The sequence below is a fragment of the Bombus vancouverensis genome, chromosome 13 (genome assembly GCF_051014615.1).
Source record: "Bombus vancouverensis nearcticus chromosome 13, iyBomVanc1_principal, whole genome shotgun sequence".
Lineage (NCBI taxonomy): Eukaryota > Metazoa > Arthropoda > Insecta > Hymenoptera > Apidae > Bombus > Bombus vancouverensis.
The window spans coordinates 4,049,924-4,076,050 of record NC_134923.1 but is presented as its reverse complement, the minus strand read 5'-3'; the positions used below and the strand labels follow the sequence as shown (position 1 = coordinate 4,076,050).

The 26,127-nt window shown below is 34.8% G+C and overlaps 1 protein-coding gene across 1 annotated transcript in view; it reads right to left on the bottom strand.

Annotated features, from left to right (window-relative positions):
* LOC117161082 (uncharacterized) overlaps positions 1-26,127 on the bottom strand; it is a 93,355-nt gene that overhangs the window by 6,765 nt on the left and 60,463 nt on the right. Inside the window, exon 2 of the mRNA XM_033342311.2 lies at positions 1,956-2,219. Coding sequence (XP_033198202.1) covers positions 1,956-2,219 — 264 coding nt within the window. The remainder of the gene's footprint in view (positions 1-1,955; positions 2,220-26,127) is intronic.

The window sequence follows — 26,127 nt, the reverse complement described above, 5'->3', positions numbered from 1 at the left end:
AATGTTTTCTGGGAAATCAATATGGTTATTTTGAATTACAATTTTGTTTCGAACGAAATTTCATTAGACAAATTTTCGACAATTAGATCTGGATATAGTTAAATTACAATGTTCTGAAAAATCTATTTTTAAGCCTTTAGGTGTTTAATGTGTGCTGAATTAAATATCCGAGAGAGGATGGATCCATAGATTTTTACATTCTATAGCTTGATAAATTACAAAGTAAACAAGATATTATTGTACGAACAGAATCAATTTTCAAATATTTTAAAATAATCTTTTTGTTATAATGAAAGAGCGATAAGAGGGCAATAAAAATACAGGTGAGACGTGTACAAGTTCAAGTCCTAAAAAACATGTTTTCTGGAGTAGCTTTTATTACTTTAGTGAGTCAGAGAACAAAGGGTTAATACAATTTTCTTCGCTCGACTAAATACACCTTTTTCTTAAATTTAAGTAACAAGATTTGCAAAACGTCGGGAAACGTTGTTCTAGAAAAGCATCGTCGACGAACGAAGCTAAATAGAAAAGAATAAGGCATCGCGCCATGGAAATTCATCACAAGATCAGCCTTTTCGATTATAATGAATTAAGAAAGTTACGCGGACTACTTTGAAAGCTCGAATGCAAGCACCTTGAAGATTAGAAACCTAATAGCAGGCGTAAGGATGGTGGAAGAACGTAGATCCTCGTGGACCAGTGAAAAATGGGCGGGAATAGAAATTTAATAGGGGCCAGTTTCATTCGCGACGAGGAAAGTTCGTTGGTTATTTAAGTGAAATTTCAGGCAGCCCGTTAACTTTCATCGCCTGAAGTTTCGTAAGATCTCGCAGAATTACTGTTTCGATTTTAATCTAAAATTGCGAAAAAATCGAGTTTCAAGAAGATTTGTTTCTCCTGTTTCACGTTTGCTTAGACATTACGGAGAAGTATTGCAGTTTGTTATGAGGATGAAAGGAAGGAGATGAATTTTCACTGTTTGAGGGAATGAAGATAGTTAATTGCAAGATTAAGGAATATAATAGTGTAGATTATTTCTTATTATTCGCGTTTCTTACTGTATTTTGGATGAAAAACTTAAATGGACGTAAAGAAATGATGGAAAACGTGAGTTCTAGGTGTCTGAACGGCTAAAGGTAATTAAATGTAAAGCTAGAAATACAAATTCAATAATTTAGCCTGTATGATAAATGGATAAAAGATGATGGGAAAGATGTATGCGAGTTTAATGAGTTGAAAAGTCGGAAGAAAAGATATATTAGGACTGATAATGAAATTCATTAGAGTTGAAGAGAAAAACTTACGATTCTATATTTTACACTCTTTTTCTTAAATTTTCCTTGTAAAAGATTTTCATAAAATTAAATATCTTACAAAAACTACCAAGATCAATTTTTAAAATTTCGCTTGTTTTATCACCAATCTCAATTATTATTATACCAAACAGTTTTTTCAATTTCACTAACAATATTGCTTTAATTCTACAAAAGGATCCAGATAATATCCAAACGCAGGATGCCTCAAACCTCTCAGGAAAACTAAGAATCCGTAGAAACAAATCGCGATAGGGCATCCTACTCTTACCGGCATTGAAATGCGCAAACCAATACAGAACCTGAAACGCGCAACCTCGTCGACATTCAATTCAGCTTGAAATACTCCCCGCAGCAGTTAACAATTTATCAACACTCGGTGCACATTAAACCGCATAATTTCTTGGTAAATTGCGCTGCTTTCGATGCTACAGCTTCACGACCTCTCGCTCGACAAACCCTCGACAGTCGATCGTCGCGCATGATTCACCTGATACACCCCTTTCCTCGAAATCCATCGATCCTCAGATGCTCGTGAATTTCCCCTCAGACTACGATCGCACAAGCAAAAGCCTCGTCGAGTACGCACGAACAATGATCGTTAAATCGAGCAAACGGGACAAATCGCGTTTCTCTACGAACCTCTTCGATTGTTCGCCTGTCCCAACAGCGTCACCTGTTTGCTGTCGCTCTTGTTCACGTCAACGTATATTCCATCAACGGAGAAATTACGGCCAGGAGGTCTCGAGCCTGGCATGAACCTGAAGAACTCAGCCCCGTCCTTGTACCATTTGACGGAATACAAATCCTCACCGCCCAGATCGTACTCGCATTTTAGTATCACCTTCTCCCATCTTGGGTCCGCCATCTTCGGCACATCTAGCCTTAGAAGTTGTATGGAGGCTCCTGGAAAAATAAAAGTTTCGTACACGTTGAGAATTTTTTAAAAAAGATGTTAGATTTCGTAATTGAGAATTTTAAGGTTTCACAGTGTAATTCCCGTAGGACGTGCGTGGAAAGAAGGGAAGGTCCTCAATTCGGAAATTCGAAAAATTATCCGATTTTGAAGATACGCAGAGCGTATGTACAATGGTTACGAAAGGTATGCACCATTGTATTTATTATAGCATACATAATTAGGTTCAGGTATATTAAATTCCACGTCATTTGGTAGTACGTTCATATGTTTATAAAACATTGAGTTATTAATAGTACCTTCGTAAGACCGTAAACAATTAGGCAAATAATAGTAGTTTTATACGACTAGAAATAAATCGATACTGTGAAAATGATATGCAAGATTTGCTAAAATAATGCTTGGTGAATAAGTGTGTGTAGTTTTTGTAGCCATTGCAATTACGTCTTACAGAATTTTCTTTTACTGCTCGAATTCATTCCAAGTGATGATAATTAACTTATGTAAATTCGCCTATTTTTTTTATCTTACTTTGTAACTCGTTTTACGACATCAAGCGCCAATAAAGTTTTAACGGATATGCCGATATAAATTTTGAAAGTGGAGAAAAGTGATCGAATGTCTTCTCTTTGGTTCTCTTTAATATGGAGGAGTATTTTATGGGGATAGAAAGGTCGAAAGTTGGTGAAAGAAAGGCAGTAAATTTCAAAGCTCGAGAGTAAAAGAGAAATTGGTTTCCATTGATGTTTGGTTTTCCTTGTGGAACTATGTTTGAGACGAAGAGTATTTCATGGGAGGTGAAGGAAGAGCGGTGAGCTTTTATCGGTATCTTCTACCGGTTTCCTTTAAGGCGAAGAATGTAAATAGGAAAGATAAATCAATGCTTGTGAGTTCGATGATTTCGGAACGTTGGGAATAAAATTTTGCTGCAACGATCCCTTTTTCAGTGAAAATATTATGTATAAGGAAAAAATACTACGCTGTTATCTGCACGTCAAAGAGATTATTATTTTTTAAGTTAAAATTAGTTTGCACTTGCATTAGTTTTGTTTATGACGTGCATTTATTTCCTGTTGTCAATGTGTAACTCAAAGAATTAATAGACATTTAATGTTACCAGAATTAATCCATAAGAAAATTTAGTAGTTTATGTAGCACTCTAATTTATATAATTTTAATTACTTTCGTTCAGCAATATTTTCGTGATTCTACCAATCTCGTATCTTAACCAAAATTTAGTAATTGAAATTCACTCAATTACTAAACTTCATTCAATTCTCTATTAAATTTCGACATTTTGCATCTTGAACTGTGCGATTCATATATTTTACTGTCTTGTTCAAATCAGATACTTTAAAATATATACTTCACCTACGCATATGCCAGACATGCTAGCACTGAGTGCACGGATATCAAGAGAACAGAACTTCCTTCCAAGAAATGAGAACTTCGTAGAAGTTCCTTCATAGCAGTAGCATGTACTCCTAAGTACTATCAGGATTCTAAACACATTTAGTTTATAACAGGATTTTAACGAAAGTGGTATACTTTAAAGTACCTTCATTACATATAATGAGGTCAAAAGTATTATACAGGCAGAAGATGATCGTTTGTGCAAGAATGAATCAAAAGTATGGAATGAAATTATCTCATTTCAAGCTTCATTTCGGAGAAAATCGTCTTTGAAATTCTCAATTAACTTCATATTCTTAGTTTTTAATATCAAATTGGCAGATGAATCGGTATAGCACAATCCTAGCTACAATTGAAAAACAATTACAAATTTTTGGTAAATGGAGTAAATGCATTAGGCAGACAAAAGATTCACGCAATGGATTTCTCGAAAAAGAAATTTTGTACAAAAGGTTTTCATTTTACGCATTTAACATCCTTTCGCTCGAATAATCGGCGTTATTCTGATTAAGAGATCACCGGGCGGAGCTACAGAGAATATTTAAAGCGTTGAAAAAAAGCTAGTTCATTAACGAACGGCTGTGTGAAAGATGTAAATGCGACAGAATTTGTTCAGCTGGCTAGTCGTGTAAACAAACGACAAAAAGTTTACATTGAAAGCAGCTCGCCCCTAGTCGAACTTCGTTTATCGGTTGGCTGAGCGCAGAAAAAAATAGCAATTATCGGCGTAATGAGTGGGTGTTAAAAAAAAAAGAAGCACAAAAATCGTGGAACTCCGAATCTCTACAAGGGAATAATTTTCTCTCGTCCTTCGATCGAGTGTTTAACGCGATTGCATTAATTTGTTTATCTCCCTGCTTCGCCGAGCAATCGTAGCGAATAGTCTGGCTAATTAAAAATATCCGATCGACGAGGTTCGTGTAATTATCGTCCTCCAAAAAGCAATCCAACAGGCTCCAAAATGGGTGTTGCTTGGAAATGGCGCCACGATATTCCCTTTTGCAGCCGATTGTGCGATTTTAACGCATCGACATTTTTAGAATATCGTTTGCATACGTTTCCCAATTGGAGAAAATGGACGCTTGTTTGATTGCATAACATTCCTTTGACTTGATTTTACCGATATCGGGACTTACTGTACGACAACATCGCGGTAATTTCTACATTTACATAGCTCATTCGGATTTTGACATTACTCGAGATTTAAAGTTTAAAAGAAGTTATTTATTTTTCGGATCGTCCTTATTATATTCGGCTGGTAAGTATTTTTATTAATGACAGCAATTCGCGTAATGGGTGTGTGTGGAGGATAAATAAATGTTGATTATTCTAATGATTTCGTTTTTACGGTTACGAAACTGGACTACCAGGATTTTTAATTGTAGAAATTCCTCTGCAACTCAAGTTGCTGAACTCCAAACTATGGGATAACCCTCTTCAATTTCACGTGAGCCATTTTATCGCCGTCCTCTAGGGACCGCCTAGAGAAGAATTCGGCGACCAGTGCCAAAAACGATATTCCTGGAGGCTGTAGCACTCGTTCCGCGTCAAATCGCGAGCCAGCTACGCGCCACTTAAAACAATAACCTAGTCTGTCGTTCACGTCCACACAGAGAGCGGATGTAAAAAAAAGGAAGAAAAATGAAAAAAAAGAGGGGGGAGTATGGAACGTGAAAAGTAATTCTGCAGTCGCGACGTGCGGCTAAAACCGTCAAAATGTGCGAGATCGTAAACGATTTCCAGATCGTACGAATTTGTCATGCGTTTGGCACGTGAGCCGAACCGCCAACGGATGCGATAAAACCGCGAGAACAAGCGGAATTACCTCGGCCCATGGTATGGAGGAGGCAATCGCGACGAAACGATTGCGTCAAAGGCGTCAAAGAACTGGTTCCCGGTATTAAGCAGGCGAATGGCCAGACTATTGTTCTTCTGCTTTTTTACTTTGAAAGTAATCGTATTTTACTTGGTATTCTGAAATGATTCTGTAGAAGTTCTCAGTTGGAAGTGTCGTTTTATTTTAAGAGCCCATTCGCATTTGAAGACGTAATTTTTGGATGGATCTTAGAATAAAAATTGATTACACGGTTGTAGGATTAATTTCTTCGAAAATTTAAATAATATTGGAATTCCTAAGAAGATTGCAGAAGTTGGTGACAAAGCCGCGATTGTTCTATGTAGCAATCGGGGATTGACGATGAATGAAAATAAATATTTTGAATATTTCTCGAAAAAGGAATTACAAATATAGAGAAAGGCTCTTCGTTACTGTAGTTACATTCACCAGGACATATACATAACGTTACACTTTACAGAATTCTGAAAATAAATCATTTTATACTATTTGTCTGTTATATTTCCACAATATATTAAATGATGTAAATATAGAATATTTTACAAAGAAATTTGTCGAGTTATTTATTTTATATTACTTATCTGTACGGAATATTTCTAATGTATTATTAAAATATTTTGTATTCCCACCAACAGCAATTACATTACATTTTTAAATTTACGTTTTATCTACATCTGATTTACATTTGCAATCTAAACTTTATCCACACGTTCAAATTAAAAATATGCTGTCAAAAGAAAAATATGCAGAATTATTTGAAAAAATTTATTCACCGCACGTTCACCTTTCATATACAGATATTGCATTCCCAAATTTTTCGCCGCACACATTTGTTCAGCGGCTTAACCATGGTTGAAATCCATTCGCGCTTTCTGTTTGGCAATACCTCCAGCAATCCGTCAATTAACGGCATAAAGAAGTCGTCCAAAGGCAATAAAACGGCCGTAAAGCCGTGATTGTTCCATGCAGCAATCTCTCCAGTATTTCTGCAGTCTGTTGAATCTCTTATCGTGCGAGAAACTGTGCATTGTTAGAAATCTTTACTCTCTGTTTACGATCCGACGCGAATAGGCTTATAGTTTTATGGGCGAATCGTAAACGCAGAAATTTCTCAAGCATCGAATAACTATTGCCTGAGAAGCAAATTTATTTGCAGAAATTTCAACTTCTGGTCGATATTCTCAATTTTTCGAATCTATTTGTACGATACATCGCAATGTATCTGAGAAATGCGGTGAGTCTAATTTGTGGCAATATTTGTATGAAAGATGTTTTAATTTATAAAATTAGGAGCAATTTATATACGGGAAAAGAACACGACAAACTATTAAAAATTTCGATAGTTAATTATATATGACTAAATTCTATATTATTAAAACTGTTCATTCATTCAGTTTACGCGCAATATTAACGATATTTTCAAATATTTTGTGTAATATGTTCATAGTATATTCATAAAAGTATTCAATGAGTGTTTAAATATTCACAATGAGTGTGTGAGTGTTTTCACATTTTTGTAACAACATGTAAAAGAATTCTTGGAAATATGATTTGTTACTATACTGTGATCACTATCACACATGACCTAAGATTACCGCACAGTACTGTACATCTGTCCTCTATTTAGAACGATGAACTCATAAAAATTTATTGTTAGCGCATGATCATAGTACAATGTGTCAATCTAAAAGCATTTACAAAAAGCTATATAACAGTTAAAGGAATTGAAAAGAAAAATTCTACCTGCGGCGAATCTTATGTTTGTGAAAGTTTTTGAAGATAAGTTAGGCTGACACATGGATTATTGCAAGGGATCAGGATAAAAGTTAAACACGAAGATGCATTTCCCCGGAATGGGCTAACTTCTGACTTTGTCAACTTTTCACGTCCACGGGAAAGGTTTACGAAGCGTTTCTAGTCAAGTGCACCACCTACACCGCAAGCTTTCAACGTTGATTTTAGAGAAAGTAAAGCTGAGCGCAACGTATTATACTTTGAATTTTTTAGAGTTTTTATTGTATCCTTCGTTAAAAATTTGATAACGAGACACTGTCCGCGAAGCATTTAATTTCCTACCATATTTAGCAAGATAATATAATCGTTTATTTTCGTTCAAGAAAAAAAAAGAAACAAAGAACAGTAAAAACAATTGATATTCACATAAAAACAGTTTCGAAGCACGAGGAATAAAAATCAATAGCTGAAACAATTCAAATAACAAAAATATAAAGCAGCACAAGGGAATATTTTTTTAAAAGCACTAGGACAAAAGCGTGTTTTATCAGTTTGGTTGACGATATTTGAAGACAGTACGACACATAGCACATTTCGCTCTTGGCTCACACCGCCCGATTGTTTCCACAGTGTATTTTAAAGAAAATTGCGAATGCGACGGAATTGTAAATTCGAGGTGGTTTTTTAATCCGGCGTTATGAAAGTTTGAGGAGGTACTTTACATTCAGAAACGAGTTTCTTCTCTGGTCGGTTTTTACTGATTACGAGAACCGCGCTCGAAATAAAGCCAGACGTATTAAATATTTATCGCCGAAGAACTCCGGGCTTCGGTCGAAAAATAAATCGAACCCACGAGATATTATACGAATAGATTATGGAATTAATTTCATCCAGCGTAATAAACGAAGAAACCCCTTTCAACGTAAATTGGGGTATTCTTTCACGGATGATGATAGAAATTTTTGAGCCGAGTTGCAAAATTGTTTCGAGTTGCTTTATACTTCAGAACGATGACAGATGATAAAAATTTCTTTTATAGACTATAAAGTTTCATGAAATCCTTTTTTTTAATATATATATCTTTCTTTGTTCTTTTCTTTTTTTTTTTAGGTGATGATTAAAATTGTTGAAAGAAGCCACGAAGTTCTCTTTTTTTAATTTTGAAGCTTTTTCTAGACATTTGATTTTTTTTTATTCCATTTTTTTATTTCTTTATTGTACGCTAAATAGTGAAATAGATCACAAAAGTAGTATTTTAAATAAAATTTAAGCATTCATTTAAATATTAACTAAATCTGTTTCGAAACAAAATTATGTATTCAATATTTTCAAGTATATGATACGTAATTAAACAACATCAAGCACGTAGTGCAACATGTTGCATTTTATTCATCCTATCCTTAGTTCATTTCTTATATCTTGTAAAATTAACAGAACGTAATAAAAGAAAGAAAAATCGTTTCACAAAACAATAAGTAAATTCAAAGTGACAGACAGATTCCTTTTATTTCGCCATAGCGATTAATTTATCATGAGCTACTGAATCGACGAGGAGCAAATAAACAGAAAACTAGGGGAGCTGTACAAGAATGAATGGCCCGACGAGTTAGATTGCTTTCTACGAAACATTATGATCGAAGACCCAAGCGACCGGTTACTCATTGATGCGTTCCATTTGTAGCGACAGTTCTGCCTGGTAGTGGCCAATAAAGTGCCTATAGGTCTAGTTCTTCTCGTTGGAAGATCGAATCTCTATTCTATATTTGATGAAAAAATGATAGTTTCTTGATGGAAATACTTTTATCTGTTTTCAATACAATTTTCCACAATTTCTATTTGTTACAAATGGAAATAAAAATATGGAATATTTTTGTACCTTTTACTTTCAGATCCATAAATAACGAAAGTATAAGGAAAGGAAACGTAAAAGTATCATAAAAGCATTTCCGACAATCGTCCAATCAATTCCAAAAAAACTTCTAGCAAACCCTCGATTCTCAAATTGCATCAATCTTTATTTTTATTCGATAAGTAACTAACCTTCTCTAGATGAAAGTAAAATACAATATATACTGGATATATATTAAATATATACTGAAGTAAAATACAATAAATACATCACACATAAATCTCTCATTTAATTCTCATATAAATCTTTCACTTAATTGAAAATAAATAGCTACAAAACTTTAAAACTATTTCACAAAAAGATCTACTACTGAACTTATCCTCTCCAAACGGAAACAAAAAATAGAGGAAGAGGAAAGTTACAAGAATCGTAAAAAGACCTCGACAATCGTTCAACGAATCCCTAGCAATTCTCTCTTCACGTTGTAATAGTTTTTCATCTTACTCAATAAATAACGGATCCCCTCTAAATAGAAGTAAAATACCAAAACAGAAACAGGAAAAGGATTAAAATATAACACACACATCTGCTCCATTCAACTCGCATAAAACACGTAAACGATACAAAATTAATCTAAATATAAAGTACTTCATTTGAAAAAGGTAGCTGCAAAATTATAGCTTGACTGAAACAATCGATTGATTGACTTCATCGAAAATCCTTTGTCGAACTCGTCCTTTCCAAATAAAGATGCAAAAGGAAGACGAGAAAACACGAAAGAGTCAAAAAATTGTCGACAATCGCTCGACGAACCCATATCCAAACAAACTGGAACAACCCTCGATCCGCAAACTGCAACAATTTTTCTCTTACCCAATAAGCGACAAACAGTCTGGCTCCGGATCCATAGACGTGACGGCTTTAGGGAACAATCTAACGAGGCATTTTGAATAATTCGTTGTCTTTTGAACGCTTTATGCCACAGTAAGCAACAGTTAAACCGTGGTAGAATGAAGGCCAGACCCCTTATAGTTAGGCTACGATTCGAACAGGGGTGGTTCCATTTAGAGTTTTCGAGTACCCTTCCTACTTCGTCGGGACCTACTCCACCCTCCTTTCTTCTCCGCCGCCTACCATTTTTTTCGTCTTTGTCTGGCGCAAACAGAAAAATACCGGCGACCGATTCTTTTGTTTCTGTTTCATTCGTGGGCCCGTCGCTCGTTGAGACAAGTTATTGCATTATGCAAGTCGAATCGTGAGTTCCTGGTGAATACGAGACACAATGCCAGAGTCTCTCTCTCTCTCTCTCTTTCGTTTTCCCAGTGAAGAGCTCCGGGATCTAGGGCGCAGTTAAAATTTTGATATGTTTCGATCCTGCTTTGTTTCCTTCCGTTTCTACGTTTCTTTCATTTTGCTTTCGTCCCACGTTGCTTTTCCACGATGTTTCACGGCGGTTCGTCGATTATTTTTCTGTGATACAGAAAAGGATTTCAACTGAAGCGAAGGAATACGGTCGGAGTGAATGGATGCGTAGGTTTGTAGACGAGATTGAATTTTTCCGACGAACTTGCTGTTTTAAAAGGTTACTTTTTTCGGTGTTTATAATCTTGAAATCGCTGTCCGAAAAATTATTTTCTGCACGCTTAAAATCTCACGGTTACTATTTTAAAATATTACTTTTTTGAATGTTCATATCCTGGAGATAAAATGAAATTTCTATTCGAAAATTATCTTTGACTTAATTACAGAAATTTATGGATATTTAAGATTTTCGTGAAAGTTGCGATCGACATTGTTTTAAGAATAAAAATGTTTTTTTACACATGATATTTAAGATACGTAGTTTATTTGATCCATATAGATTGGTTTGTGTAAACTGTTAATGCCATTGAAACGCATTCGTACGCTTTCATGATACAATGCGCCATGTAAAATTGCCATGTAAAGTCTTTATTAATTTAAACTGTTGATCCGTCGATTTTTCCATCGATCCAGTGTATTTTATCTTTGTCGTTGGCCGACGCGTCAATTGAAGCAATATCTTGATAGCAATTGCTACGCAGCACGCACTAAATCAGTCCTACAGGACGATTCAAAGAGCGCGATCGTCGCGATAATTACGTGGATTTTATTTAACTTTGCCTTCATTCAAAACTGGCTCTTTCATTTCGATTAATTCCTCCATCATACATGTTATTTCTATTATTTGATAGAAACAACCCAATCAAATTGTCGAAGTTCATACAATGACAAGAATTCTTAATCGTATCAAGTACCTATAATACATCCTGCATGAAATTAACAATGGGAAATAGTCTGACTCTAAGAAACCGTTCGAATCTCAAAGTAAACTCATTCAAATTTATTATAGGAGTTGAATAAAGTTGACGTTAAGTCGTTCGAAAAGCAGTTCTCCGTTCTTGAGTTGAGACACAGATCGTCATCGAGTTCGAGCACCCTCGGAGGGAGCAGACACAATGGCAATTAGAGACACGAACAACGAGGTCTTGAAGATCTGAGAAGGCAGTTTGTGCACAGTTATTTAGTATCATGACAGAGATGAAATTCCTACGAATTTCGTGAAACTTTCCGTGAAGAATATTTTAAGAAGATTCGGCTTGTTCATACAGTGTAAGACTATACAATTTTTAAAACTAACATGTACAATCTCTTTTTTGTGCATGATATTACACAAAACGAAATGATATAATAACACACAAATTTATATATTCCATAAAAATGAATTCCACATTAGCTTACAAACGCGATCGCAAAAAATATTCAAATCATCGGACGTAGAAATATGAACAGAAAGAATGTATTTTGCTAACTTCGTTTCTGACTTCGTGTTCTGGTTCTCAACAAGCCGTAAAACGCAAGAATCCTCAGGCTTTTCGCGACACTGTCGAGAATACCGAATCGATGATGTTGAACCAAGCGACCAACTACGCCGCTATTCAACCACCCCTTTCTTTATCTTATTTTTCTTCCCTTTATCCTTTCGCTCGTTTTTATCTTGACCCTTTCCATCCCTCTTGTACCTTCGATCTTGCTTTCGTCTCCTCCGTTAGCATCAAGATCGAGCTGAATAGGAGCGAGCTTTTCGCGAGCCAATTAAGCCAGCAATTAGTTTAATAATTAGCGGATTAATTAACATGCCACGCGACGAGGCGGAACGAGACGAGAGGACAATAGATGGAGCAGCTGAAAGCAGTGTTCCCAGTGAGTGTCTGTCACTGAACGACCACCGTTCGTTGCTTGCTTGATTAAGGACCTTTGACAACGTGTGCGTGTGCGTTCATGAGAGTAGAAGTCTCTGAAGACGGGATTGACGGACTTATTTCTATTAGGATCAAGGCTCGACTCTTGCGTCACTCTTTTTAAATAGATTCCAAAATGTTAAGATTGATAGATATAACGTGTATTTCGATGTGTGTACTAAAGGTGCTTATTATTGTCATTATTTTAAAAAATGTATAATGGAATAGCGGTAATAGCGATGGGATTGGGAATTGGAATTATTTTAGCTAGATGCGTGGTTAATGGATTTAACAATTTAACAAATTAACTGTCTCATTCCGTTTAGGAGAGCGAAAAATCTCGTTGGTATTGTCCTTTTGTGTCGCTTTGTTGTTTGAAATTATGTATATAACCGAATTGAGGAGAAAGTAAAATTACTTTGTATCAAATTATAGAAACTCGTATAATTTAGATAAGAGTATTATTACTTTGTCTCAAAGGATTACTAAAGGTATAAATTTCGAATTTAACTTTTACTATTCCAACGACCAACATTTCATAATCAAGAACAGTAACTACAATAATTCCGCGCGCATATAATAAAGATACCAAGATTCCCTACGCATTAAAAAAGTTTTTATAATCTACCTATTCTACATATATTGTAACGAAGTACTTCTGCATAAAACATGGAGATAAAAATTTCACATTTATCACTCTCCATCCATCCCCCATGCAATACGATTATAAGATGTCCCTTTACATATAAAATATATACGTGAAATCAATTGCCTTCAACGCATAAAAACATAACATAACAAATCCAGTTTTAATTTTCAAACTTTTATTACCACCTTCTTGTCTTTCATAAAAGTAATTTCCTTCTAAAAACGAGAAAGAAAATAAAGAAGAATTTGAACCCACGATCTCAAGTTTCCGCTACAACGTTTTCTTTCTCATCTCCAACGGAATAACTCCTATCAAAACATAAAGAGAAACGAGAATGTACACGAGCAAAATCGGTATTTATCCCTAAGAAATTACAAAGGTCGATAGCAACGCGTTTAAATATGGCGTAAAGAAATGTACCAGGCAATTAGTGGTTTCCCATTTTCCGTGGTGGCGTCGCGACGAGAAAAACAGCCCCTCGAAAAAATAAAAAGAAGAGAAGCAAATACACGAGAGAAATCATTATTTATCGATAAAAAAATTACAAGAATCCATGGCAATATGTTCGGACATCGTGTTAAAATAAAATCTATCGAGCAATTAGTCGTCTCCCATTTTTCGCGGCGATGCCGCGACAAAAATACTTCGGCCATTTTTCTGCGAGCAACAGTTTTCCAGCACTGACATCCTCGGTGTTCCCAACCGGCTGCGACAGCCTATCGCGTACCGGCCGTTCTCTCGTTAATCGCGTTATTTGTCCATTAATTAAGCGCGCAATAAATTCGACAGGCAGCCGGTAGGCTTTATTGGAAACGCCTTGTGTCCTGTTTATTTCGCACGTTTACCCATTGACTTGTGCCGTGTTGTTACTTGATTCAAGATTCTTCCTTCTTCTTTTCCTTCCTTATAATTCTTCTACTTCTTTTTTCTCTCCTCTTTATTTTTCATATCTTGCTGCTTTCTTTTGCGCGATCGTTCCACTAGCAACCGGATAAATTCCTGGTTAAATCGAGCGATACGTAAAAAAAAAAACGACAGGTTATATGCAATCTAAAAATTATTTTTTGAATTACACAGATTGTCTCACAGATTGCGTGTTTTGAAATGTAAAATAATTTCTGAGTAAAATTATTATTTTATATCCAGTTCGCTTGTAAAACGTATCAATTTTCTATCCTCTCAAATACGTTCACACATTCTCAATCAAGTTCCAACTAAACCAAATCAAACATATACATCTTACTCAGTCGATATTATCTCCTCATTAAAAACAACTCTTTCAATTACCAAAATCGAAGCTTCCGAATGAAAATCATATTTTCTCCAAAGAGATGTCTGGAAGAAATCCGTTCATTCTTATTATTGTTTTATTTATTTCAGATTGTTTCTTGAACTGTACGTTATATTACATGTTCTCAAACAGCTTCGAACTAACCCAAATAAAGCGTACTTTCGCTACAAAAAATGTTCTTTCAATTACCAAAATTGAAACTTCCGGATGTAGATGGCACTTTTCTCAAAGAAATATTTGGAAGAATTCCCTTGGTCGAGCCATTAATTAGCAATGGCAACGGAACAGAGGGACTCGTGTCTCGTGGACGCGGGAAGATTAGTGGGAATTGCTGTAAATTTCTGGACTACTTGTGGGAAGGGCTGTAGGGAGCAGTATACGAGATGTGGGCGGGTCGGGATGTCAAGTGGCTGGCCGTCGTAAGTCGTGGCTCGTCGCCGTGAAGACGACGCTTCCTCGTCGTCGTTGCTGCGGTCGTCACCGTTTACGACGTCTATATACGACGTCGTTTTAAAACCGAGCCATATACGCGTGCCATTTAACGACGCGTCCTCGTATTCCGTTTTCCGGCGAGCAGTCGGCTGCGAACGCGCGGCTTAAATCGCGAGCTAACGAGCTCGCGAGCGTTTCTTCAGCGAAGGCCCCACCCTCTCCTCCGTAGCCAGCGTCAACGTTCTCATTTGTGGCATCGCTAATTGAACGTGAACGTGGTATTCATCGTTTTTCGTTGACAGGGATCCTCCACTTTGGTAATATTTTGTTCTCTGTGTTTAGACGAGCCTGTAACCGAATGCATCATCTGACTATTTTGAGGTTTTTTCGGGTAGGCGGACGCGCTTCGAAGCGGAATTTCTCCGGTGACAAGAAACTACTTTGCATCTCAGAGTCGTAGAAAATTGTTATCATCGGGAAGAATAATGAATTTGATATCGGAAAATATGTCATTTTTTTAAAAGGTAGACTCAATACACTAGCTCTGGGACTCAGATATTATTTTTTAGAACGTTTTGCACGAGATTTTTGGTAGATTAATTTAATGCTTTTTAGTATTGGTTTTGTAGATCACGTAATTTGAATCGTATCTCATCAACTCGATAAATTGAAAAGCAAATACAAGTTATGGTGTTGCAGATTTTATTCGTTAAAATTTACCTCAGAATTTATGATTATTTACAACATCCTATCGCAAAAAATAGACTTATGTAATAACTAACTTAAGTTCTAATTCATGAGAATGTAACAACTAATACTTCTCATAACACGCGGAAATAATATTCAGTTCCGTATTCCATCTTCCTCAACTAAATATTCCCAATTACAAACGTTATCCTCTGTTCCCAAATACGAGTATTCACCCAGCTGTTTCATTAATACATATATAAGTTCGTTTATGAAAATTATGTTAAACATTCTCGTAGATCGTGGATTCCATTGTGAGAAATACAATACATACTCTCTTCTTGAAATACGATATTTCATTCTACACATACGGAAGAGTTACAGAGTAAAGCATTGTTTCCCAATTTAATACATCCGAATAAACATTATGATAATAACAATATCACAGCTACCTAAAAAAATGAATGTAAAAGGAAATTCAGAAGCTTATAGTAAGCAGCGGAGCTTATTATGCAGCGAAGAAAGTTCCATTGTAACCTCGAAGAATTCACAATTTCTTAACTCGCCTAACGAGCAATAGCAACTCGCTGTCGTTCTATTCTGATTGCATTTGAAACTAGTTGTAACAGTAGCAAAGGGAAGCTGCTTGAAGGAGGAAATTGAGTCTTTCTTGGCTGCTTGTCGCCAGAAAATCCGCCACGACGTATTATACGTTGCGCCTTGAAATTTTCACGGTACATTCCCTTTCTGAAAGTCGTCGAACACTACGTCAAATTCCTTTGGCGGTGTGTCACAAACCGGGAATGAAAAAGTATCGAGTACGTATATATATATTAACGTGATTATGGTAAACTGTCCAATGAATCGCTTATTTGTCAATTCTGTTAATTCCATAAAATAAATAACAGAGAAAATTCCTGAAATTGTATAAGTATCAATCAAGTGTTCTTGCACCAAAATTTTAGAAATTTTATAAAATAGGGTTAATCAATTCGGTTCAAATAACAAATACTACGAAAAAGCTAATGACACGAATGCCAAAACTGATAATAACAGCGGCTGACAATTACATTAAATACATGTAGACGAAAACAACTGAGAAGAATTTTATTTTAATGTTGAATTATTAAAAGGGGTTTTTTAATAATTTCCTAATAATGTCTCAGTATTAGCCAATTCTTTTAAAAATCTTGTAACAGTCATTATATTTGTTACAAAGCCGGAAAAGTTTAAATAATATGAAGTAGGATAATCTGATACTCTATATCACAAAAAAAGTAACTAAGGCACGTGATGAGGTAGAGTCGTCGTACGTAAATGGAAGATAGTCAACTTTGAGAAATCTTCATTAATTTTTATGATTTCTCGTAATGACTTTCAACGTTTCATAAAATGATTCACATAGACACAAGAAACTGGCGAAATGCACTTGAATGTATTATATTTATGTTCCACAAAGATACAATAAATATTAACCTCGACACTTAGAAACTTTGACTTCATAAAAAGATACTTAACTTCATCGCAATAAAAAGAAAATATATTTCTCCGTTAAATTAATATTCTACGTCACTTCATATTCTCTTCACAGAGGGTAATATTCTCTAAACGACGAAGCAAATAAATAACTGTTCCACAACAGGCCTCCATCTATAGGAACCTTTCGTTGGCCTCGTTGATTAGTGCTTATTAAAAACGATTAGTTTTCAAACGATAGTTGACTCGAACCATCCAAGAGAGTAGAATGTCAGCCGTAGTCGTGAGGGTAAACTAGCAACATTAATTTTATCCAATTTCGGTCGTACGAGCTGCTCGTTCATTGGCCGATCTACTCGGGATAGGTTGTAACAAGACGTACAACTCGAACGGAAGTGCGTGGTCGTAAAAGCAAATGTGACGCTGCGCGATGACGAATAATTCTGTTAAGACGAGTTTGAGAAGCTTGCTCGTCGTTGAAATCAATTTATAGTAATTATTCGTTTACTTTCGTGGAAAAAGTTACAGAGATTATATTAACGAGACTAATGATCCTCTTTTTTTTCGTAGAATAAGTTAGAAAAACTTATATTGACGAGATTATGAAGTAGGATAACGGAGAAATATCTCTTTTTTCTATTGTAATGAAGTTAAGTACTTTTTATGAAGCAAAAGTTTCCAAATGTAAGTCGCACGTATATTGTACGTTTCGATGGCGTATAAAATTAATATTTACCGTTATAAGAAATTTGTCAAACATTTTTTTAAATCTTATATCTTCGTAACTCAAACACGTTCTTAATTTTATAATTAATTTATTATAATTATATTATTTTGTATAATTAATTTTTGTTACTGCATAATGCTATCATAGACTAACGTTAATTTCATTCTTTATTGTAACTTCATCAGTAAAGTTCTGATTCTGCTAGTGAGCGAGTTTAAATTCTAATACCTGCATTTTACTGTAATACGTTTTAAAAACGTGCAAGCTTAATAGTGAAACAACAATAACTCTTAATCCTTAAGTTTTATTATATCTACCTGAATTCTAATAATTCGAAAGAAATTTTAAGACGATACTGATATATGTACGAGATTGGAAGAGAATATAATGACATAAATTGATATCAACGATAAAGCGATATATTGGAAGGATATTTCAATAATGAGGCATAAAGTCGCGAACACTCGAGAACTCTGTGGAAGGTCGGATTTCGCAAAAGGAAGCAGCTACCAAGCTCAATTTAACTTTATTTTATCTGAAAGTAGCTTTCGTATTTATTCTCTTATCCCATTGTTCGATTTTTCATTAATTTAATCTCTTATGATTATCGTAAGATAGAATGTAATAATATACACATAAGTGCTAACTAAACTATAACACACTTCTTTTTTATGACGTATTCTCCATTTAAGTCTGTAAAAATGGAAATGCTAAAATTGTCTATAGCGTTCAAGTGAAATGCATATTCTCTATCAGAGAAATCCTCCACTTTATCCAACAATTCTATTTAATCTTCCCATCAAACATTCAAATTCGAGACCAATCTAACTTCAAACCAAAATCAACGCAAAAACGAAGCTTTTCGGAACGTATATATGCATGGATATATCTTATGAATGAACAACAATCTCTTTTTTCAATCTTCCCACCCATCCTTCCAATCAGAGATCCAAACTTAACAGCCATAACGCTTGAAACCGAAAAATCGATCTAAAAGTAAAACTTCTTGACACGTATATATATGTATCTTATAAAGCAACAGACCTTTCTTTCCAACAATTCTATCTAACCTTCCAATTAAAGGTGTAAGCTCAACAGCAATGATGCTTGAAAGCAAAAGATCAGCCCAGAAATGATTTTTGAAACGCAGATATCTTAAATTTCAGATATCGTAGATATCTTACAAAGTAACAATCCTCGTGGTATAAGCCTTTGGAACGTCGAAATTATAATCCGCGAATCTGAATAACGGCACGAGATATGAATATTCGATAGATATCAGCATGTGTTATCGATGTCCCAATATACTACTTTATATATCGGTTCGCGCATACTCTGCTCCTGTTAATATACCTTGAACATTATATCGAGCCCTCCTGGGTGTCATGACTGTGTCACTATAAATGATAATAGGACCTCCGCTGCGGAGTAATAGTACGTACCCTTAACGTAAGTTAATACATATTACATAGTATGTTATGTGCATGACGTTATAACGACTAGCAAACCGTGATGTATGAAAATAATGCTCGGCACGAGGGTGTGCGCGTTTGAATTTCATAAGTTCAGAGGGCGTGGAGGGGGTTAAAACGCAGCACGGTTCAGATGAGAGGGTGGTTCGAGGGCCAGATTTCGAAATCTCCACTCCTTCGTCGATTTATTAATCCTTCGTGGCTTTCAGTCGCGCACCATGCTTTTCCAAGCTTGCGCACTCATGACCATTATTTGATCCCGCAAATATTTCGTTCGTTTACGAATATAATTTACTTGCGGATTAATTTTCGTCTATTGGAAACTTTGTAATATGGATCATGCTGATTTCCTGATTTTAGTATTTACTGTGATTTACTGTTTAAAATTTTATTACTTACCGTTTTAGTATTTGCTTTTCGTTACTTAACATGTGTTTCTCTACTTATTATTCTACTATTTCATGTTATTTTATATACGATGGGATTCCGTTTATTCAAACTATGTTTACCCGAATCAATGCCGTCAGAATCAGAATTTCCGATTTACCAAACTCGTTGAGCTCTTGCGCGAACCAACTGCCGTGGTATACCGCTCATTCGAACTCACGACATTCGTAGAAACAATCGCAACGCGTTTGAAGGACAGTGGACATTTTTCCTTAAACTCGTTGGTCCACTGTCTATGAATTTAAATAGATCAGTGTAAAACCAGTTATACAAACATCAGCTCCTATTATACGAACGAAAAAGAAATAGCGCAAAGAGTTAATGAATTCCTATTGTCCGAATCGTTTTGTTCCCCGAACGATTTAGATAAATAAAGTCCAATTTTATTATTTGCTATCCTCTACTTTGATGTATAGGTATTATATCTTTCTATTTAATTAACAGTAATATAGTAATAATATTATTACTGTATGAAATTATTACTTTACCACTTTAATATCTACGATTTTATATAATTTCTTAGTGATCTGAAGATAGAACAGTTCATTGATGCTCAAATTTTTCAATAGCGTTAGCAGGCAGATCTGAATCTGTAGAAAGAGTCTTTCGTCGACATAAATTGTTATTGTGACAGTTTTGAGTGATAAAAAAAGAATTGATTTACTGGGCCAGCTGTTATCACCTGGCTTGAACGCTCGTGTTCATAAAAGAACTCGAAACATACAATGTGATAAAAAAAGAACGATAAAACATAAACAGACTGTGAAAAAAATGTATTTGAAACTAACCGTTTATAACGCGCTGCATATATCACTGAAAGAGACATACGTATGAAGACCAGATTTTTTTATATTGAGTTTTTAATATTAACGTCAGTTGATGGCTGAAGGGAAATACATACTACGAATAGCATAAAATTTTACTAACACAGAGTACAGTTTTAAGAGGCATAAAATTTGATCAATATAGAATTCAATAGCATTGAAAATTTGTTAATTAATAGTCCTTTAAATACAAATAAGTTTAATATATTCAAGTACGTCAAATTCAAAAATTTCTCGTCTAAAAAAAAAAATATAACTAATCCTGTTCTGCTCTACAGTTTTTATGTTTCTACAATTCATAAAAGGAATCAGCGTCTTCGTATAATACGATCGCAGAATTTGATTCATTGAGATAATATGAAAATCGTCGTTATTTATCGTAATGGCATTACGAGAGGGTGGACATAAATCCTCCGCCTGTATTGCGAGGATTTTTCGCCGGGAATAAATTCGAATGTAATCAGTTTGCGTTTTCACAAGGAAATCTTTGGCGAGCAACAACAAAGGCAGCCATTTATGCAAAAATTCAGGTCGCCAGTTCGAGCATGTTCTGTCGATGCATCCTCGATTGTTATATCGTAAATAAATTTCAATGTATTATCGATCGCGCACGTAAAGATCGCATGTAGGGAACAGGATAAAAAGAAAACGACAAAACGATTGAAATGCCTGTTCTGCTCTCCTAGCAACAAAACCGTATATATCTTTGTTCTCCATTTTCTATGAAATTGTATCCACAGAATCCATCGAAAGAAAATATAATAGCTATATTTATCTGACAGTGAAAAAGCGAGCTTTTGATCTTGTCCCAAAAGATTGAAATGTTTAAAATCTAACTAATTCTCTCCTACGTTCAGCTTGTATAAGCTGATGTTCATTCAAGCTTATATTTATATATATATATATATATATATATATATATATATGTCTAAAGAAATAGTATGTTTCGTTTTTCGAATATTTTAACAAGTATTTTAGTTTGGATATTTAATATATTTCTAAAGAATCTTTTACCTGTTTATTTTTCAGATTTAAGTCTACTTGCCGACTTATTAGGTATTCGGGTCATTTCATGTCAAATCGATCACTCTTTGACGTGGATGTCGGGGATTTTCTTTTTAAATAAAATATGACGTAGCAAAAAATATTGCTAGAACGCGTCAAACCTTCTACATTTGAACGAAGAATAAAGATAAAAAATAAAAAATTGAATTCAACAGCGTTTTTATAACAGTTTCTAAAAATTGTAAAATTCGAAACTCTTTATATTTTTAAATAAATTCGAAGCTAGCGAAGTGATGATTTAAACCATCCTTTAATATCACGCCCACTATATCATATTTTATTTTGAATAAAAATCTCTAACTTGATGTAAAAGGTTGCCATGAAAAGTAGTTTTAAATATTTGAAGATTTCTTTTCTTTTTAATCGTTTACAAGTATTTGATTTCTAGGGAAATTAGAAGTAAATTAGAAAATGTAGCAAGTAAAATCTCATATAAAAAGGAAATAATTTTACTATAATAATGCTATATTCTTAAATTTCTCCTATATTTTTAATTTTCCACATAGTCGAATCTTTTCATACTCATAAAGTCGTATCTTTTAAGTAAAACTTTCTTTACAGTCTTATCCCCCCATACGTCCTGTAACTTTGAAATATGTTTACTTTTTATTTGCATCTTCTTAATTACATATACTAGTTTTATATAAAAATGAAGATAAATTCCACAAAGAAAATATTTCACGTATTTCTTCATCCATAAAATTAATAACCATCAGTTTCTTTTTAAAACACCTAATTTCTTACTTCAAAACTCTAGAACCTTTTAAATTTCTTTCTTCATAAAGTCAATCATTTCCACTTGATGAAACTTAAAATAATCTTAAAGGCAGAAGGAAAAACAGCACAAAATACAGTAAACTCCGATAAGTTTCATAAAATCAATTCTGATCGCGTAGATAATCATAGGGTTGCTATTCTAACGAAGGCGATTTCGCCACAGGCAAGTTTCGTTTGTTCTTTGGGCGATAATATAATTTTAGGACACGGGCAAACTTGTCGACGTTACTGGCCACTGCACACGGTTCACCAGAGTATACTATCGCATCGGATATTCACTACTTACTGGTATATTTACGCGAATCCGCGTTTACTCCAGTTGCGATAAAGTTTGATAGAATGCCAGTTAACATACGCACGTCTGATCACAGATCCATTTCGCTAGCTGTGCCGCGTTCATGTGTGTCTCGTACAAATCGAACTCTCGAATGTTTCATTGGAATCGAATTTTGTTCGATTAATACGCGCGGCAATCGATATGACTTATGAAAAAATAAAATATATCACGAAGGTAATTTGATAAAATCTCGACTATTATGGAGTGTTTAATATTTATTTGTTACAGATATGTATTCTTCGTCGTAATATGGATCCTTTCAGTTTGTTCTAATCTTGTCTAGTAATAAAAAATAAATGATCTGAGAGAATGTAGAACAATATAAGTTTGAAAGAATAAAAGGAAATAAGAAGAAAACGGGGGAAAATTGTATAAATTATAATCCTGGTTAAAGCGTAGAATTTGATACTGAGAAAACAAAGACCGTGTAAGGGAAAATGAAAAGAAAAGAAAAATAAATAGAAAGGCTCTTAGAAAATAAAGAAAAGGGTTGAAGATATCGAATTTAATAAAGCAAGAATATGTACATACAACTTTATTTTTAAAAGGGTATAATAAAAGACGATGAAAATAAATACGGAATGAAAAAAAATAGAAAGAAAATAAATTTAAAAGAGATCCTTAGAAAACAATAATATGGGATAAGAAAATATAGGATCGAAGAGTAAAATGACAGTTAATTGTTATGTGAAAACATTTAATTCTAAAATGACACATATTAAATATTTTAAGGACTTTCAAAGACCAATTACATATCGGTAAAATTAAAATCTACTTATATCTTTTCACGATCAAATCGATTCATTTCCTCAATCACAAATATATAAACATTTAAGTCTCTTATCTCGTTCCACCCAGTGTATTTTATAACGAAACAATACAATTCTATAAGGAGACACGAATAATATTGATACCGTCCTGAAAATAGTTTCATCCGAAGAGAGAACTTTTTGATGCGTCGTAAGTCTCGCAATTTCTTCGCGAAAGAGCATCTATATTGTACCAAGGACGCCCTTTTAATGAGCCACCCCGTACCCGGCCTGAGTTACACAATCTGTTCCGAACAGTTTTCCCAAGAACCCCTCGAAGTATAACGAGGAAATGCTCGATCGACTTGTCTTGCAAACTCGCTGCAAGACTGCTTTCATACGATGAGAAACTAACCCTTAATTTTTCTAATTTCTTTGTCTTCGTTTTATATCTTGTGGATCAGTTATATTTCGAGTAGTCGCGAGTATTTTCTCTCGAAACAAAGAGGCCAAATCTGCTTAAAACATTTTTTCCTTATTTTACTGTGAATGATAAAGAAAGAGAAAGGAAGGAAATGCGATGAAACATATTTTGACAAACAATGCACACACATTGTACGTGTATTTCCTTCCCATGCAAAAATATCGGCACCGAGAAAAGAAGGAAAAATCGAAGGCGATAATTTCCATTCGTTGAAATGAGAAAGAAAGTGGATATTAAGATCGTTTCACAATTTTTCTAGTGTTTCTATTAGCGAGCCCTCGGACTATCAATACATATTGTCGATATTTCAAGGTTCAAAAGGAAAAAGAAAATATGTATTATCAAAGGAATATTGTCAATATTTAGCAACGAACCGCATTTTCGTTGAGGACTTTGAAATATTGACAATACCATAATTGATTGACTGGGGACACTCTTACAAGCCTGACATGGAATTATAGCGAAGTATTTTGGGTAGATATTACGGATTTTTATGCATTTATGGGAAGTTTATAGAAGCACAAAATGCGTATAATATGTATGCAAAAATATGTGACACGATAGCCAAGTGTTTCGTGCATCTGATCAATTTTTAACATCGATTTCCTACAAAACAAAGCTTCGGACGAGAAAGTTCCACATCACTCTTGTTACATATGTAGGTATTACTATTAGTAGTATTATTAATTGGTTCAGAAGTTCGAAATTCACGGATTATTCTCAGATTTCCGTGCACTTTTTCTGTTCCCTATGACTCTGAGATAATATATGAGTCTAATCGATATTCTGTGCTCCCAATTCAAACACACCAAACAATTAACTCCACGTTTAATAACAAAACCAATTAGCACTCCATGAAAAACATTCCCTATCTCTGTAACGATAACGCTGCAATAACATTATCTCCCATAAAGTAAGGATTTCACATGAAAAATCGTGAGATTACGAGGAAATCACGATCGAAAGGTGCGCGATGCATAAAATCGCAAAGCATTTTTAATTCGATTTTAATGAGAGAGAAGGACAGAGAATAGTCTCGATAATTGATTCTCAAGAGTCGTGCGTCCACTGGCTACTCGCCACGCCTACGTTGCGTTTTCTTTTTCGGAGTAATTCACAGCTGGTTCGTTGGTCGAACCGAACGGTGCTGATATTCTAGCCACGGGTTATGCATTAATTCGGAAATGTTCTCGCGAGAGGAATAAGGAATGCCGTCGGTGCTATTCTCGTATCAGCCGCTCTTTGGCCACGCTCGGATAATTACTTACGAGAGTTTACCCAACTATGAACAATCCTTTGCTTCGTGACCATTCCGGCGGAGCCCAATGGCGGGCTTGTAGATAGTGAAATACAGATTTTGTTCTTTAGTAGGTAGTGGTGGTAGCGTTTTCGCGTTGATAGTGTTTTCTTGCTTGATCGAAGTTCTGTTAATAAATAATTTTTGTAGATTCAATACTTGTCTGGTTTTCTTTATCTGGCTTTCTCTATATTGTAAAACATTGCTTATATACTTTAGATAGATTCGTATAAAAAATGAGAATCACAGATTCATGGATCGAGCAAGGAGGTATGGAGTTAAATGATTTTGTAAGAAGTACTGGGGTAGTAAAATAAGTTGTTATTCAAGTTGAAATTTTAAAGTTGAGACTAGAACTTGTAATCTTTCGTGGGAATAGAGATTCATGTCAGTAGATTTTGATTTGATGTAACGTTAACTAGTGTAATAGCAATTAGTTCGATGGAACTCATCAAGTTTTCCAGATTTATATTTATGAAATTATATAAATTTTGGTCAAACAGAATAAATAACGTTTATTCATAGAACAGAAATTTTGCAATCGATAAGCCGAAATATTTCCCAACCAATTTCCAATCATCTAAAAATCCCGAACTTCTCAAGTACTTCTAGACACTTATACACTATGCTGCTAACAGTACATACATGATGGTCCACCATGTTGCATAATTGCATTTACACGTCCTTGTTTGAGTAATCAAACACAGCCACTATAGAGATAACTTTGGATTGAAACGATGGCAAACTGAAACGCCGTCACCGGTCCACAGTCTACAGAAACTTGAAGGTGCTCGTACTGTGGTACCTATCTTTAACAGTTCCTTTGAGACTAATCGCTTTTGCATGTATATATGCATGACGAGTCGTAGGTAATGGAAAGCTATTATGGCATGTGAGAAGAAGGGAAACGTAGAAAGAGTGGAAAGAATGTTCATGGAAATAGTTGAAACGTTTAACTTCTTCGAAGAATTTTCTGTGTTACATTATCGTTTGGATATTTTGAATCTCGTGCATTTTGTTCGGACTCGATATCGGTAGTCGGTTATAAAGACGAGTTATAAGCGCGTATGGAG